Genomic DNA, 19,142 nt, shown 5'->3' with positions numbered 1-19,142 from the left:
TTTAAAGAGTCCTCTCCCGCTGATGTTCAGGTGTATATCAGTATGTAGTGTCTACTTTAAGAGTCCTCTCCTGCTGATGTTCAGGTGTATATCAGTATGTAGTGTCTCTACTTTAAAGAGTCCTCTCCTGCTGATGTTCAGGTGTATATCAGTATGTAGTGTCTCTACTTTAAAGAGTCCTCTCCTGCTGATGTTCAGGTGTATATCCGTATGTAGTGTCTCAACTTTAAAGAGTCCTCTTCTGCTGATGTTCAGGTGTATATCAGTATGTTGTGTCTCTACTTTAAAGAGTCCTCTCCTGCTGATGTTCAGGTGTATATCAGTATGTAGTGTCTCTACTTTAAAGAGTCCTCTCCTGCTGATGTTCAGATGTATATCAGTATGTAGTGTCTCTACTTAAAGAGTCCTCTCCTGATGATGTTCAGGTGTATATCAGTATGTAGTGTCTCTACTTTAAAGAGTCCTCTCCTGCTGATGTTCAGGTGTATATCAGTATGTAGTGTCTCTACTTTAAAGAGTCCTCTCCTGCTGATGTTCAGGTGTATATCAGTATGTAGTGTCTCTACTTTAAAGAGTCCTCTCCTGCTGATGTTCAGGTGTATATCAGTATGTAGTGTCTCTACTTTAAAGAGTCCTCTCCTGCTGATGTTCAGGTGTATATCAGTATGTAGTGTCTACTTTAAAGAGTCCTCTCCTGCTGATGTTCAGGTGTATATCAGTATGTAGTGTCTCTACTTTAAAGAGTCCTCTCCTGCTGATGTTCAGGTGTATATCCGTATGTAGTGTCTCAACTTTAAAGAGTCCTCTACTGCTGATTTTCAGGTGTATATCTGTATGTAGTGTTTCTACTTTAAAGAGTCCTCTCCTGCTGATGTTCAGGTGTATATCAGTATGTAGTGTCTCTACTTTAAAGAGTCCTCTCCTGCTGATGTTCAGGTGTATATCAGTATGTAGTGTCTCTACTTTAAAGAGTCCTCTCCTGCTGATGTTCAGGTGTATATCAGTATGTAGTGTCTCTACTTTAAAGAGTCCTCTCCTGCTGATGTTCAGGTGTATATCAGTATGTAGTGTCTCTACTTTAAAGAGTCCTCTCCTGATGATGTTCAGGTGTATATCAGTATGTAGTGTCTCTACTTTAAAGAGTCCTCTCCTGCTGATGTTCAGGTGTATATCAGTATGTAGTGTCTCTACTTTAAAGAGTCCTCTCCTGCTGATGTTCAGGTGTATATCAGTATGTAGTGTCTCTACTTTAAAGAGTCCTCTCCTGCTGATGTTCAGGTGTATATCAGTATGTAGTGTCTCTACTTTAAAGAGTCCTCTCCTGCTGATGTTCAGGTGTATATCAGTATGTAGTGTCTACTTTAAAGAGTCCTCTCCTGCTGATGTTCAGGTGTATATCAGTATGTAGTGTCTCTACTTTAAAGAGTCCTCTCCTGCTGATGTTCAGGTGTATATCCGTATGTAGTTTCTCAACTTTAAAGAGTCCTCTTCTGCTGATGTTCAGGTGTATATCAGTATGTAGTGTTTCTACTTTAAAGAGTCCTCTCCTGCTGATGTTCAGGTGTATATCAGTATGTAGTGTCTCTACTTTAAAGAGTCCTCTCCTGCTGATGTTCAGGTGTATATCAGTATGTAGTGTCTCTACTTTAAAGAGTCCTCTCCTGCTGATGTTCAGGTGTATATCAGTATGTAGTGTCTCTACTTTAAAGAGTCCTCTCCTGCTGATGTTCAGGTGTATATCAGTATGTAGTGTCTCTACTTTAAAGAGTCCTCTCCTGATGATGTTCAGGTGTATATCAGTATGTAGTGTCTCAACTTTAAAGAGTCCTCTTCTGCTGATGTTCAGGTGTATATCAGTATGTAGTGTTTCTACTTTAAAGAGTCCTCTCCTGCTGATGTTCAGGTGTATATCAGTATGTAGTGTCTCTACTTTAAAGAGTCCTCTCCTGCTGATGTTCAGGTGTATATCAGTATGTAGTGTCTCTACTTTAAAGAGTCCTCTCCTGCTGATGTTCAGGTGTATATCAGTATGTAGTGTCTCTACTTTAAAGAGTCCTCTCCTGCTGATGTTCAGGTGTATATCAGTATGTAGTGTCTCTACTTTAAAGAGTCCTCTCCTGATGATGTTCAGGTGTATATCAGTATGTAGTGTCTCTACTTTAAAGAGTCCTCTCCTGCTGATGTTCAGGTGTATATCAGTATGTAGTGTCTCTACTTTAAAGAGTCCTCTCCTGCTGATGTTCAGGTGTATATCAGTATGTAGTGTCTCTACTTTAAAGAGTCCTCTCCTGCTGATGTTCAGGTGTATATCAGTATGTAGTGTCTACTTTAAAGAGTCCTCTCCTGCTGATGTTCAGGTGTATATCAGTATGTAGTGTCTCTACTTTAAAGAGTCCTCTCCTGCTGATGTTCAGGTGTATATCCGTATGTAGTTTCTCAACTTTAAAGAGTCCTCTTCTGCTGATGTTCAGGTGTATATCAGTATGTAGTGTTTCTACTTTAAAGAGTCCTCTCCTGCTGATGTTCAGGTGTATATCAGTATGTAGTGTCTCTACTTTAAAGAGTCCTCTCCTGCTGATGTTCAGGTGTATATCAGTATGTAGTGTCTCTACTTTAAAGAGTCCTCTCCTGCTGATGTTCAGGTGTATATCAGTATGTAGTGTCTCTACTTTAAAGAGTCCTCTCCTGCTGATGTTCAGGTGTATATCAGTATGTAGTGTCTCTACTTTAAAGAGTCCTCTCCTGATGATGTTCAGGTGTATATCAGTATGTAGTGTCTCTACTTTAAAGAGTCCTCTCCTGCTGATGTTCAGGTGTTTATCAGTATGTAGTGTCTCTACTTTAAAGAGTCCTCTCCTGCTGATGTTCAGGTGTATATCAGTATGTAGTGTCTCTACTTTAAAGAGTCCTCTCCTGCTGATGTTCAGGTGTATATCAGTATGTAGTGTCTACTTTAAAGAGTCCTCTCCTGCTGATGTTCAGGTGTATATCAGTATGTAGTGTCTCTACTTTAAAGAGTCCTCTCCTGCTGATGTTCAGGTGTATATCCGTATGTAGTGTCTCAACTTTAAAGAGTCCTCTTCTGCTGATGTTCAGGTGTATATCAGTATGTAGTGTTTCTACTTTAAAGAGTCCTCTCCTGCTGATGTTCAGGTGTATATCAGTATGTAGTGTCTCTACTTTAAAGAGTCCTCTCCTGCTGATGTTCAGGTGTATATCAGTATGTAGTGTCTCTACTTTAAAGAGTCCTCTCCTGCTGATGTTCAGGTGTATATCAGTATGTAGTGTCTCAACTTTAAAGAGTCCTCTTCTGCTGATGTTCAGGTATATATCAGTATGTAGTGTCTCTACTTTAAAGAGTGCTCTCCTGCTGATGTTCAGGTGTATATCAGTATGTAGTGTCTCTACTTTAAAGAGTCCTCTCCTGATGATGTTCAGGTGTATATCAGTATGTAGTGTCTCTACTTTAAAGAGTCCTCTCCTGCTGATGTTCAGGTGTATATATAAAGGGATTATTGTTTGAAACCATTAACGAGTGAAAAGGCTTTTTAAATTCCCTTAAACCTTTTATTTTTAGATCCGAGTGAAAATAACATGAAGGCATATTAAAAGCAGCTTGATCCAAATTCATAAAATATAAAGGGAGGTTTGATTTGATTAATTAATGACTGAAAACTGCTTTTAAAGTCCCTTCAGAGCAGGGGTGTCAAACTCAAGGTCCGGAGGCCAAATGTGGCCCACAAGAGCTTGCAAATAATATAATATGTTTATTTTACGGTTACATGCCGATTTACAGAAGCACGTTGCCCATAAACTACATGTCCCACAATGCATCTCAAATGTGACTTTTTTTTCCAGAATTTTGCTTTTCTTTTAAAATCATTTGGAGACGTGCGCACTGAAGAGACTTGCAATTATTTGCGCTAGACTTCTGCTTTCAGACGTAGTTAATTATGAAGTTATTACCCTATCCGATAATAATCCAAAGCAGAGGCAATAATGTAATATAATGCATACTTTTATATTTATTAAATATTTATATATGTATTTTTATACAGTCTTGAAGTTACAGTCGGCCCTTTGAGTGCAACCAAAACGCTGATATGGGTCGCGATCAAATTGAGTTTGACCCCCCCGCTTCAGAGCCTTTAAAATGAGATAAAAGTGAAAAGAACATGAAGGCATTTGAAAAGCAGCTTGAAGGAATAACAGTAGGGATTATTCGTACCATCAATTAATGGTTCAGTGTAAAAATCCAAGGAAACGTCTTCAAATCAAATTTAATTAAATTGCTTAAAGCTTCGCAAAATTGCAAATTTCCTCCCAAAAATAATATAATTGCTCTGGATTTGTATAAAATAAACTTCAAGTATCCTTGATATAAAAACAAACCAAAAGATGAAGAAGAACCTATTTTGACAGAGTGAAAAACTAGAAAAAACTCAAAGGGAAATCAGAACTCCGCCAAGGACAAATGTCCAAGTTTAACACATTTTAAAAAGTACTTTTCCATCCAAAATGTGTGTTAATCCTCGGCCGATGCTACACTCTTCCACCCATTGGTGTGAACATCAGGCAGTCGTTTGTAATCCTGCACAAAGACAGACGAACCAAGAACATCATCCTGGCGAAGACCAGGGACGTTTCTTCCTCTAGGTGGACTGTGCAGATTCCCCCCGCGGCCACTAGGGGGTCCCCAAGATGAAAGTTCAGGTTCAGCCTCAATATATTTGGGGAGAATAAAAATGGGCCGTCTTTATTTGTAGACAGCCGAGCCCCTCCTGTGTTCGGTGAAGCATGATATGCTTACAAATCAAATGTAGGATATGAATACAACTAAACTGCAATGATAGCAAAGCTGAGGCTTGGGTCTTTGGGGATCAATAAAGTCCAAATCATCGTTGGGCTGTCAGCCAATGAGTGACGTCTGAGGAAGATGAACAATTTAAATTATACATTGTTGAGAAAATGCTGCATCTCTTGCGTTTATTGACGTAGAGGAGCCTTTTTGTTTACCTTGCGTGTATTGATGTAGAGGAGCCTTATTGTTTACCTTGCGTTTATTGACGTAGAGGAGCCTTTTTGTTTACCTTGCGTTTATTGACGTAGAGGAGCCTTATTGTTTACCTTTTTAATATCATTTTTGTAAATTTTAATTGCTTGTTTTTGGTGAAATTAGCCTGTTTTCCTCTTAAGGTGTAACAGATTGATGCGTCTCCACAGATCATCTTAAAGGCTTCGGAATCCCCCCATTGTAGTTAAAAAAGTGTAGGAGGTGTGTGGCGCAGTGGTATAGTACGTTGGTGTTCGGATCAGGGGGCACAGGTTCAAACCCCACTGCAGTCAGCACGTCGTTGTGTCCCTGAGACTCTTCACCCCACATTGCTCCTGTGGGGATTGTCCTCAGTATTGAGTATACTTTTATACAAAGCGACTAACAAGTAACATGTAAAAACTAGGGCCCCCAAACAGCATCATAGGGCCCCCAAACAGCTAGACACGGCCCTGGTGAAGACAATAAAAAAAAACACGAAGTGAAAACACAGGTGCTTTAAAAACACTTTTAATAGTGACATTTAGACACCTGAACAAAACAGGTGCACAATAAGACAATATAAATATACTTCTTCATATAGTATTTTTGTCCTTCGAAACTGCACTGACACACACTGGATCTGACAGCTGAACAAACGGCAGCTTTTTAAACACGGTCTTTTTTTTCTCAACGACACGCAAACGGACGAGTGAGTGAGAAACATCCGAGATGATCTGTTCAAATGTTCCTGTTAAAAAGTCCCGATGTTTGCAGTTCGTCGGCACGTTTCTAAGACTTTGATCGATGTTGGACATGATGCAGTACGACCATATCACCTCTACAGCTCAACATTATTCTTCACAACAGTAAGTTTCACGATGAACATCAACATGTAGTCGTGATTCTGGACGATTATTCCCCCAAATCTCAGAGTATTTCAACCTTTTGTGAGACTTTTTGTTTGTAGACCTGCGTAGATTTGTTTCCTGATTCGGTCCGTTTCAGTTTCCAACTACTGTAGAAATATTTCTTTTTTTTGCACGTTCCACCACCTGAGGCCGATGGTTGTTTGGGACATTTTGAGCTACGGAGAGTTCAGAAACTACAGCAGAGCAGCAACATATCAAGAGCTTGGAGTTGACTCCTCTCCTGCTGATGTTCAGGTGTATATCAGTATGTATTGTCTCTACTTTAAAGAGTCCTCTCCTGCTGATGTTCAGGTGTATATCAGTATGTAGTGTCTCTACTTTAAAGAGTCCTCTTCTGCTGATGTTCAGGTGTATATCAGTATGTAGTGTCTCTACTTTAAAGAGTCCTCTCCTGCTGATGTTCAGGTGTATATCAGTATGTATTGTCTCTACTTTAAAGAGTCCTCTCCTGCTGATGTTCAGGTGTATATCAGTATGTAGTGTCTCTACTTTAAAGAGTCCTCTCCTGCTGATGTTCAGGTGTATATCAGTATGTAGTGTCTCTACTTTAAAGAGTCCTCTCCTGCTGATGTTCAGGTGTATATCAGTATGTATTGTCTCTACTTTAAAGAGTCCTCTCTTGCTGATGTTCAGGTGTATATCAGTATGTAGTGTCTCTACTTTAAAGAGTCCTCTCCTGCTGATGTTCAGGTGTATATCAGTATGTATTGTCTCTACTTTAAAGAGTCCTCTCCTGCTGATGTTCAGGTGTATATCAGTATGTAGTGTCTCTACTTTAAAGAGTCCTCTCCTGCTGATGTCCAGGTGTATATCAGTATGTAGTGTCTCTACTTTAAAGAGTCCTCTCCTGCTGATGTTCAGGTGTATATCAGTATGTAGTGTCTCTACTTTAAAGAGTCCTCTCCTGCTGATGTTCAGGTGTATATCAGTATGTAGTGTCTCTACTTTAAAGAGTCCTCTCCTGCTGATGTTCAGGTGTATATCAGTATGTAGTGTCTCTACTTTAAAGAGTCCTCTCCTGCTGATGTTCAGGTGTATATCAGTATGTAGTGTCTCTACTTTAAAGAGTCCTCTCCTGCTGATGTTCAGGTGTGTATCAGTATGTAGTGTCTCTACTTTAAAGAGACAAGGAAAGAGTTATTGATTGAAACAGAAACTTACAAATCCAAGCTTCCTTAATCTCTTTAGTCGATTGTTGCTGCCGTTGCTGTAGATTAAAAACATCGTTAAAAGGCGGCGAAGTCACCAAGAACTGTCGGAGTGTTTTTGAACAATAAGCTACGACCATGACGATGGAAAAGAAACAACAGGAAGAAAATGCACTGATGGCCATCGCTGTACAAATTGACATCAATTAGAGTATGGCTGCGTGTTGAAGGGGGCGGGGCTTCCTGTCCTGCAGGTGAGTGAGCGAGGGAGGACAGGACAGGGATTGGTCCGTCAGAAGCCACGCCTCTTTTTGACTTCCTGTACATTCTCAGCAATTTCAAGGCAATGAGCAAGAGGTTTTTTTTTACTAGGACGTTCAGCCACGATGACTTTGCTTCACACTTCTTCATCTACAACAGGGGTGTCCAAACTACAGCCTGAGTATAATCTAGTATTTCTTTAACCTTTATTAGAATTATGGCATTTTTATTACCATTATCTTTTTATTTCTGTTGTTATGTATATTTCATATTCTGTTCTCGTACATATCATACTCTATTTACGTGTATATAGACTTTTTCCACAACTTGTTATTTTGTACTTTATCATATATATGTTGCATTGTGGGAGGAGCTCAGGTCAGAAGCATGTCATTGCCATCTCTACCCTGCAGCTTTGTGCACATGACAATACAACCTTTGAATTGAACTGAATGATTTCTTCTTGTTCTGTAAAGAACGTTGAGCTGCTTTGTGCATGAAAGACTATAACACCCCTTGTTGTTAAATACCAACTATGTGCAATATATATATATATATATATATATATATACCGTTAACTACTGTGCAATATATACCTGGCTGATAAATCCTCAGAACTTTTACAGATGTGTATTTTGTTTCTTAGGTAACATTAAGCTGTCTTTGGCTCTTTTCTGCTGTAACAATGTACATGTACCCTCTGTGGGACTAATAAAGGTATTCTGATTCTGAAAGGTTATATACAAATACAGTTTATTATTATATTATTCTTATTATTATGTGGACCTCAGTGATACAAGTTTGGACCCCCCTGATCTAGAACATAACTCAGTGTGATGGAAGGTCCTGGTCCTTCAGAGAGAGGATGTGTGTGTGACGGTATGAAGTGTGTGTGTGTGTGTGTGTGTGTGTGTGTGTGTGTGTGTGTGTGTGTGTGTGTGTGTGTGTGTGTGTGTTCAGTCGTCCTCCTGGTCGCTGTCTCTCATGCTGATCCCCTGCAGGCCGTCTCCAGACTTCACGGCGGCGGTCGCCTCCTCCACCGTCAAACGGTTGTAGACGGTCTCGTAGCTCTTGTTGTTCAGCGAGACGTCCAGAACGCCCTGCAGCCGGAAGTCACGGTACGTCTTCTGATGGAGACAAGGAGACAAGGAAGCAGGGGAAGGGAGGGAAAAGAGAGCATCTTAGAAATGCAGTTTGGAAGAAACTTAGCGGGAAGATTGAGTCTTAACATTGACTAGTTGTACCATATATAGAAAAGACTCAATCATTATTCATTTATCATACAATAGAAAATAACCTTGACCTATGTGATAATATATAGATAGACCTCGACCTTTTAATACCATTGATAATTTATTCATTATTAACTTACAGACGATAAATATGAAAATAAAATTGAAAAATAAAAATGGGGTACTTTATCTACCCATCGTACAACATGTGGAAATTATCTGTCATTTCTAAACATCATTTTATGTTATTGACTTATTGTACGACATACTGTATTAAAATGACAATATGTGGACGTGACCTCGACCATTTAAAGGTATCGTACGATATATGGAAACATTCTTGAGAATTTCTACGTTATATGTAAATGATCTTTTTCTTGTTATCGACTTATTTCACGATATATGGAAATGACCTCCATCATTTTGACTTAGCAGCTTATCGTACTAACACAGGAGGCTGTGGCGCAGTGGGCTAGTGCGTTGGTGTTCAGGGGAGCACAGGTTCAAACCCCACTGCAGTCAGCATGTCGTTGTGTCCCTGGGCAAGACACTCGCCCAGGGACACAACGATGAAATGAAATGATCCCTTTGGCCTGAAGTCTGGATAGTTCTTCTGTTTTAGGAGATAAAGTAGAAGAAGGAAACAGAGCGTCTGAGGAATGCATCGAGGAGGAGGGAGAGGGAGCTGCCGTTCTGCGTCTGAAAGGACAAAAAGCTCAAGGACAAACAGAGTCTTTTATGTGTCGGGCCGAGGCGTCTAAAGGTTTTTTACCTTCAGTCAGAAGCCATTATGATTCCTGGTCTGTTTGCTTTCAAGTTAAACTCGCGCATCTCTGCACATTAGCGAACTATGAAAAGACAAAGCGTCTCCGTTGAGCTTTTTGTTTCCTTCCTCTTCTCTTCACACCGCTGCTGCTTCAAGGACACTCCTCGTTGGATTCGTCCGTGTTTTTCTCGTTGTTGTTGTTCTTCTTCTTCAATGTCACTTCTGGCTGTTTTACCACGAATAAGACGTCATTTGAAGACAACGTTTTGCCAGTCTGAGGCTCTTTCACTGCCTTTCTTTTCACAGCAGAGAAAAGGAGACTTGTGGGTAAAAAGTTAGAGAAATGTGCATTTCATCAGTTTGTGTTGGACCCACTTTCTGTTCTCTTCTGAGGATCTTAAAACAGTTCGTACCTTAACGATCTTGATGAGTGTTTTCAGCTGGTAGACGTGCAGCTGCAGGTCCATTCTGTCCGTCAGCCAAACACACACCAACTTCACAGAGCTGCTGTACCATTGCTGTAAACAACAACAACAACACACTGATGTGGTCACATGGTGTTTCTGCGCAATTATGGATTATAACACACATTTTCAACTTATCCAATATATGGAATTCAAATCAACAATTCTTACGTTATCTAGTCATCTCATACACGGACATGACCTTAATGTACGATAAAGGAACAATTACTTTAACGTTATTGATCCATCATACGACACACAACACAATCCTTTTTACGTTATCAATTGATTGTTTGATATATGAACGTGAGCTCAATACTTTTCACATCGTAGACATATCGTACAATAAATCGTATAATCTTATGGTATGTTGACATGACCTCGATCGGACTAAATATGGACGTGATCCGGATCATTTTTATGTCAATTGTTTATTGTATGACGTATGTAAATGACCTGGATAAGTTCTTACGTTATGGACAAATTGTACGATATACAGAAATGACCATGATCGTTTTTACGTTATCGACCTATCGTCCGATATATGGACATGACCTCAATCCTTTTAAAGTGATCAACGATAAAGGAACAATGACTTTATTGTTATTGATCTAACACACAATATATAACCATGAACACAATCCTTTTACGTTATCAAATGATTGTTTGATATATGAACGTGAGCTCAATACTTTTCACATCGTAGACATATCGTACAATAAATCGTATAATCTTATGGTATGTTGACATGATCTCGATCGGACTAAAAATGGACGTGATCCGGATCGTTTTTATGTAAATTGTTTATTGTATGACGTATGTAAATTACCTGGATACTTTTTTACATTATGGACAAATTGTACGATATACAGAAATTACCTTGAGCATTTTTACGTTATCGACCTATCGTACGATATATGGACATGACCTCAACCCTTTTTACCATAACGACTTATTTTATGTGTAAATGACCTGAATAATTTGTAGTTATAACTTATCATGTAATACATGGACACAACCTCAATGTTAGAGTACGATGATAAGCGATGACCCAAGTTGACAAAAAGTAATAACATAATAAAGCCTTTTCTTCAAAGCAAAGTGTCTGTGTTAAGGTTTCATATTTCCTACCAAAACTCAGGAGGAGTGAAAATCTCCTGAAACTGACACAAAACAGACTTTTCACTTTGTATTTGTAAAAGAAAGTTGTTTTTATTCCTATTCACTTCAATCCATCTGACTGTAGAGAAATGGCAGCCGCAACACACAGTGCTGAAAAAACGCAAAAAGTGGATTATTATAAGTTTGGAGTTTCACAATAAGACACATTAAGCCAACACCTTGATTTTTAACAGCCTTAACCTTTAGAGTGGAGTATTACAAGGGATGACACATGACCCTCGGAGGCTACCATACATCTACAGGCTGAGTATAACACATTTCGCAGTATAAAGGAAGTGACCCTCCAGCTCCAGAGCACATTATTCACAGAAACTAGCAGAAAGCGTATTTTTCATCGTCAAGCTGTTTTTGAAGTCAGAAAACCGAGAGCAAACACCTTGAGGAGTTTCTTTAAATATGCTTAAAAAGAACATACATAAAAACAACATTATGGTGATGCTAAAGAGGGCGGTTTATGGTTTGGGTTCAGAGTTCAGAGCTGTCTTTAGAAACACAACGCTTCAACACGAGGTCAAAGGATGAGCAGCATCCGAACGGCACAACTCAAAGAGGGGGGGGGACAGACAACTCAAAGAGGGGGGGGGGGGGGGGACAGTTCTTTATTTTAAAAAGGTACCAATTTACTGTGAAACTCCTGAATGCAGCGTGTCAGGGGAAGAAGAGTTCACGGCTCTGCGTCGACCTGAGAAATAATCAGGTTCTTGCTTTGAAATGTTCATTAAACTCTCTTCCTTCACACCTCCCACCACCCAGCGAGAATGCAGAGGGAAATTGCTCTGACACCGTAATGACCCGTAATATTCAGATCTGCCTCAACAGACTTCATTTCACACCGACATGGACTGCAATTACCTTCCAATTTGAGAGATAAAAGCTGTCCAAAGGTTATTTAATGCACTTGACAAAAGCCAAAACACGTCCGTGATCATTCGGGGGTCACGCAAATATTTGAATCCATTTATTGTGGGAGCGACACCGTCTCCTTTAATGATGTCAAAGTAATGAAGCAGTGTCAAGCAAACCAGAATGAATGTGGACTTTCAATCAGAGGTCTTACTAACAGTGAGTTTGCTCTCAGAGAAAGTGTCTGTCCTTTGAAGGCTGTTGTTTGAAAGCTCCACGCTGTGAAGAGGAAAGGGTTTTCTGGCGCACTTTAAGATGCCACCGCTGTTTCCATAAGTCGTGCAGATGTGAGTATTTCTGCACTTTGTATTGCTTTGCCTCCTACAGGTAATGTGAGCTAGCATTATGTGCAGCGAACTGGGAGTGTGTGTGTGTGTGTGTGTGTGTGCTTCACACTCTGACTTATCTCATTTCCTCCTCAATTCTGTTTGTTTAGGAAACACATCTTTGAGATGAGCACCAATTTTGACCTCTAAATGTTATCAATTTCCACAGACACACATTTCAATTTGAGCCACAGCAAATGTACATCCACACAACTAGCATCGCAATCAATTGACTATTTATACGTACAGACACTGACATAAAAGACAATATTTGTGCAAGAAAGGCACATCAATACTTTGTGTTTCTTTCTCTGTATTCAATGGAGTTCTACTTTCTTTGAGCCACAGGTTTCACTTCTCCGTTGTGAGCAGGATTACGAAAAAACGAGTGACAACATGTTCCTAAAACTTGGTGTAAAAACTGTTGAGCTAAATAAAAATACATTCAATGATGCAGCGGATCCGAATACATGGGATCCAAACCCACATCGTGTTTTTTACTAACGGAAAGAGCCTTGTCTCTAACGGCTTGTTTCTTCTCATTTATTATTTCTGATACTCCATAGCAAGTCACTCTGGATTTCACTGACACACTATTGGCTTGAAAATGGTCGTTTTGCTTCCGATATCAAAAGTACCAACGACTGAAACTGCGGCGACATCAACGTATCTTAAAATGACAGCAGCACTGAACGAATTGTTATTTAAATGTCCAACATTTTCCACATTTCATTAATATTAACGAGTCTTTAAACTCTGCCAGAGTCCATGGGTGTTTCTCAATGTCGAGGACGCTTGCTTGGTAGGACATGTCTTCCGAGTCACTTCCTTCAGAAGCGAGGCAAGAATCCTTCCTGGCATTCGGAAAACAAAGAGTGGAACAGGCGAGCAAGTGTGCGCCTTAAATTTTCCCCCACAGATTTCCGCGCGCAAAGCATTGTGGGGATTTTTAAGACCGCAGAGGATACACATGTGCAGCCTCGAAATTCCCCGCAACGAAGGACGCCGGACTCGGTAGAATTCCAAGGAGCCTGGACATTGGAACAGTCCTTCGGCGGCACTCGATGACGTAGTATGCTTGAAATAGCGGTTCTGGAGCATCCTTCCTCGACATTGAGAAACACCCATCGTTTCCTGTTAGTGTTTACTTCCTGTCTGTCTTCTTCTACTGTTTCCTGTTAGTGTTTACTTCCTGTCTAATGATTTCTGTCTTTTAACCTCTTTCCTTCTCTTTTCTTTACTGAAGACAGTTTAGCCATCATCAATCCGGAGTTTCCTTCTCTCCACAAATATCAAAATAAATATTAAACAAGAATTCCACAAAGTTTTCTGATGGAGAAAACAAAAGACTGTTTTCCACAGCTGACGTAAAGTTGACCGGACTTCTTTCTGCGGATTGATATGAATGCACACAGTCCATTAATGCTCCTTAGCAACAGTCTGTTCTCCTAACAACGATCTGTTAGCAAAAAATCGAGGAATGTTGAAATTGACCAATCAGGATCGAGTATTCAACAAAGCTATAATAAGTAATGTTTAAAATAAATGAAGAGAAGAATAAAGTAGCATAACATGGAAATAATCAAGTAAAGTTGCTTTCCACTCTCTTGGTGTATCAGAAGAGACATCCATTAAGGTTTCATTGCGGATGACAGATTCCTCCACCATCACTAATGTCTGCTCTTCCTCATTTCCTCCTCCTCTATCGACACTAAACATTTCTAACGCTGCAGTTCGAGTCGTGTGCTAATCGGCTCGCTGTGCTAACAGATGCTCGACCATGTTGAAATTACTGGACGATGTTTGCTGCTCCTGGGATGATTTCCTCTGATTTCTCTCTCCTCTACCCCCCCCCCCCCCCTCAGTGAAACGTTTCTCTGAGTTTCTGGGAGGCGAGTAGCGGATAATCATCGGCCCGACGCTCGCCTCGCGCGCCGCGTTAGCTGTCGTGGAAATTGAGTACGAAGACGCTCCTTAATTGAGCTGATTAGAGGACGAGAGGGGAAACAGATGGAGGGTATATAAGGGGGGGGGGGGGCTGCATTGGTCTTGTTAGAAACAATTTCTACGTGATGAAGAGGAGAGGCTTCCTGCTGGTGTCACAGTAACGATGTCATTTGAACATCTCACACATTGTCAAGGCTTGGCAAAAAAAAACAGTCATTTTGTAAAATAATTAACTATTAAGTCTCTAATTTAAAAATGTATTATTATTATTATTATTTATAAGTCGTCGTCTTGAATCTGGTGCTGAGATGTGGTGAGAAACAGATTGCATTTCTAGAAAATATAGATACAAAAGCAATAGAATAAATGTTGCACTGTAGTAAAAACGAAAGGGTATTTTGTAACAAAACGATTCGTCTTTGAGCGACAACAAATTATTTATTTTCTAAAAAGAAAAACAAGGATGATGAAAATATTTGTAATTCTTTAAGGTCTTTTCCTTAATTATTGAGCCAATTTCTGTTCTCTGCCTTAAAAAAAATGGATCCTAAATAAACCTGCAACAATAAAACAAACTTCAAATATTAGATCTTGTTGAAAAAAATAATAATATCGTTAAAGACTGAATTTGGGATTCTAGGACTTGAATCCACATCTCGTTTATTTATGGTCTTTCACAGCCTGCAGGTTTGTCCTCTAAAAACGCTTCATTAAGGTGATCTGGCTGCTAGTGTGTGTGTGTGTGTGTTGTGTGTGTGTGTGTGTGGTGTGTGTGTGTGGGCATGAATTACACTCCTATCCACACAAAGACATTCCCTGGTGAGCACTTGTACACAAATAGATGGAGAGGCACATGTGAGCATGCACACACAGACAAAAATAAAAAAGTGTTTACAGCTGCGTGCAGAGGACCCCCCCTCAAACACACACACACACACAACACACACACACACACACACACACACACCACACACACACACACCACACACACCACACACACACACACACACACACACAACACCACACACACACACACACACACACACACACACACACACACACACACACACACACACACACCACACACACACACACACACACACACACACACACACACACACACACACACACACACACGATGAACCTCCTGCTTGAAGAAAAGGCTCCATCATGAATTTGACTTGCTCAGACGCAGGTAAACAAGACAATTGCATACCCATAATGCACCTGGCTGGAGGCCTGATGCTGCTGTCTCAATACAAGATTGACTGTTGTGTGTTGTGTGTGTGTGTGTGTGGTGTGTGTGTTGTGTGTGTGTGTGTACAGAGGGCCTTTAAAGTTGTATTGTATCGGGGAATGAGGATGAAAGCAGCATTATTTGCACGATAGGTTCGTATAACATTAATCATTTGGTCCTAAAATATGTCAGACCAGTATTAACATTTTCTTTTGCTAAATCATATTTTTGGCGCAGAGAAGCAAAATGGCATGTGTGGGAATGTACGTTGATCGGAGTGTGCACGGCATAAAAATACACACATTAGTGTAAATCTTTTTGGGATTAGTTTGTGTAAACAGCGCGGTAGGAATGTTGTCGTTTGTGGACATTTAGGACAAAAAGGAGAAGAGAATAAAGACTTTAAAGATGTCTTTGTTACAGCCAAGAATATACAGGCTGTCAATTACGATTTAACACATCGGGGATGGGTGTGTGTGTGTGGTGTGTGTGTGTGTGTGTGTGTGTGTGTGTGTGTGTGTGTGTTTCACGTTGAAAGGCTGAGAGGCCCAGCGTCGGCTCCTCCTCGGTGCATGACTGGCTGCTTCTGAGCTCCATTAGACTCATTCCACACACACACATACAACACACACACACTCTCTGGAGCCTCGGCTACAATGCTCTGAAACCCTCAGGAGGCGGCGGGTGCAGAAATCATCGCTCGGCTTCGTGGCTGCTAATGTGTCCGAGGCTCTGAGCCGCCATGTTCCGCTGCTTTGATGCACGGCGGAGAGATGGTTTGGATGTTTGGAAATATTTTTATAAATCTGAATCCTGGAGAGAGGTGGTGTGTGAGGAAGAGGGACAGGTGTGGGATGGACGAAGGGTGTTTAGGTGGAGGGTGTGTGTGTGTGGTGTGTGTGTGTGTGTGTGTGTGTGTGTGTGTGTGCAGAAGGCTCTCGTGGTTCCTAAGTGATAAACAGGTCAAACAGAAGCGGTGTGTGTTTTCAGCTCACAGCGACCTGCTGCTGCGGCACAATGAAAGCTCTGAGAGAACACACACCTCGCTGTGTGTGAGCAGTGTGTGTGTGTGTGTGTGTGTGGAGGTCTCTATCAGCAAGGTGGGCTTTCTAGACAGGCAGCTACTGCGTATGAAAAGATCTGACGCAGTAAAACATTATCGTCAACATGTCCTCCATTTGTTTTAAATAGTACAAAATCGGACAGCAATCAAATGCTTTTATTATGACACAAATCAAATAAAAGCATTTGATTGCTGTCCGACTCATTCTTTTTACAGGGCTTAGTTGGATACTCCATTCTGATTGGTCAATTTTAACATTACAGAGACTGCTAATTTCTGCTAACAGATCGTTGCTAAGGATAACAGACTGTTGCTAAGGAGGATCAAGTGACTATGTGCAGTCCAATCAATCCACAGAAAGAAGTCCGGGCAATTTTATTAATCCGCTCTGGATTAGCTTCCTCCTTCAGAAAACACTGGAATAGTTTTGAATATCATTTTATATTTGTGGAGAGCATGAAACTTGTAATGGCCCCTCGCTGCAAATGATCCCTTGTTCTTCCTTTGCCCATGCCACGCCCTTTCGATTAGTTTCCAGTAAATCAGGCCAGGTTTCCTTTTATCCTGCTTTAAAAGCTAACTACCTGACAGAAAACATGACCTCCTTGGTGGAGGTAATGATGCTCTTAACTGGAGTCAACATCAATTACAACTTACACTCAGGGTTAAGATAAGTGTGTTCGGTGTTTACCTGCAGCAGGTACATGTGCAGTTGATATTTAATTGAGTCATTATTCACACAAACGCTACCTGTCAAGAAAACATAAACATTGACGTCTGTTTGTTACACGCTCATAGCGGCTGTTCAACTCACGCTGATTCGAAGGTTTACTGCAAATCGTTGGTCTGTCCATCGGTCCACCCCACCATGACAGCCGTTTACCCGGCTTCAGTGCGAGATACAGTACAGCGCTTTCTGATTGTCAACTTGTCTGAGAGAAATAACTTAGAAATGAATGAAAAACTGAACAGCTCTTATGTGATCATGCCTGGAGAATACACTAGGGATGTAACGATATATCGAATATCGCGGTAAATAGATGTCTCAATACCGTCGTGAGACTGACAAAATCTACTGCGATTTTTCTTTTAAATAATTTTTTTTTTTTTTAAACCTTTATTTAACCAGATGGTCCCATTGAGATCATTAATATATTTTTCAAGGGAGACCTGTCCAACATGGCAGCAAGTAGGTTACAACATGAACATAAAACAACAGATAACACAAAAGGACATGGTATTTACAGGGCTACATGTACACACCTAGAGACATTGACAAGTACCAACAGTATATTTATATCTCTGTCAATAAGCCTCACCTTCTTGGCAAACACTGTATTGTTTTTGAAGTGGTGGAGAGACAATGCACAGTTTGACCCACTGCTGTCACCCATGGCCAAAGCATACCTCTCTGTCCCAGCAACATCAGTACCAAGCAAGAGAGTTGTTTCCACAGCAGGGGATTTTGCAAACGCCCAAACATCCCAGCTTCTACCTGGAAATGTGGACATGCTCATATTCCTAAAAGATAACCTTGATGCCGCTGAGTGAGTGAGTGAGTGAGTGAGTGAGTGAGTGAGTGAGTGAGTGAGTGAGTGAGTGAGTGAGTGAGTGAGTGAGTGAGTGAGTGAGTGAGTGAGTGAGTGAGTGAGTGAGTTAGAGTTGAGTTACTTGAAAAACTAAAGTGAAACTTGATTCTATTGCAGGGTCTGATTATTATATTGTTGACACTTTAAAATACTACTATCTACTAAAATGCTGTACAGATCAGATTAATTATTTCATAAAGAAAAAAAAATTAAGTAAAAAAAAAAATATCTAATTTGTTCCTTTATTTTTCAATATCGCGATAAATATCGTACCGTGGACTTTTTATCGCGATATTATCTTACCGTGATTTTTTGGTATTGTTACATCCCTAGAATACACTGTAACCGTTTTTGTGTCCTGACGTTCTGATTGGTGTAACCACAGGTTAACAACCAATCAAGAGATTTTAACGTTTTGTTTTACTACATTAAATACGTCAGCCATTTACGTCGGCATCATTAACATGCTTTAGATAAACTTGATGAACTGTGTGTTGCTTCAAGTTAGATTTCTCGCATCATTTGATTTCTTTTAGTGATATTATCTCAGGTATAAACATCGTAAGTACAACGTTATTATAACCGATAGAACTCCAAAAGTATGACCTAGGTTGCGGTAAACCGGCTGTGTTTTAGACTCACCTCGAACACCTTCTCGGTGTACAGCTCGTCGTTGACGCGGTCCCGCAGGATGTCCTGGTTCTGCCGGATGAAGGTGATGTAGGTGTCGGCCAGGTCCATGCCTGGTTTCTGCAGGAGAGAGGACACACACACCTGAAGAAGAACTGCAGGGAGGAGGAGGCAGGATACGAAGAACGATGTCAAACTACATGCAGTGCGTTCAGCCTGGTGGTGGAAAGGATCATGCCTGGCATTCATCGTGCAAAGCTTCGTCCATGCTGATCATCAATGATATCACACCACAGGAGAAGGTGATGATGGAACAAACCCCTGATGATAATGCCATTGGGAGAAACACAAGACAATACAAAGAGAGTCCTGCGATAACTTCAGCTAGCTTCTATAACTCGACGCCGTGTCATTGACGGTTCCTACGTCA

General features: G+C 40.5%; 1 protein-coding gene across 2 annotated transcripts; it reads right to left on the bottom strand.

Moving 5' to 3' along the window:
- Positions 1-6,915: 6,915 nt before the first annotated feature.
- LOC117536876 (calcium-dependent secretion activator 2-like) lies at positions 6,916-19,052 on the bottom strand. 2 transcript variants are annotated; one of them, XM_034201964.1, is made up of 3 exons: positions 18,725-19,052; positions 9,785-9,889; positions 6,916-8,497 (listed from the first exon to the last, which is right to left on the bottom strand). In XM_034201964.1, exons 1-3 carry the CDS (start codon positions 18,959-18,961, stop codon positions 8,330-8,332), a joined length of 510 nt encoding a protein of 169 aa, XP_034057855.1. In that variant the 5' UTR covers positions 18,962-19,052; the 3' UTR covers positions 6,916-8,329. The 2 variants fall into 2 exon arrangements, with proteins under 2 accessions (XP_034057855.1, XP_034057854.1); XM_034201963.1 differs by having other exon boundaries at positions 6,916-8,500; positions 18,725-19,042.
- Positions 19,053-19,142: the final 90 nt, after the last annotated feature.

This window comes from Gymnodraco acuticeps, unplaced genomic scaffold (genome assembly GCF_902827175.1).
Source record: "Gymnodraco acuticeps unplaced genomic scaffold, fGymAcu1.1, whole genome shotgun sequence".
NCBI lineage: Eukaryota > Metazoa > Chordata > Actinopteri > Perciformes > Bathydraconidae > Gymnodraco > Gymnodraco acuticeps.
This window is presented reverse-complemented; position numbering and strand designations above follow the sequence as displayed.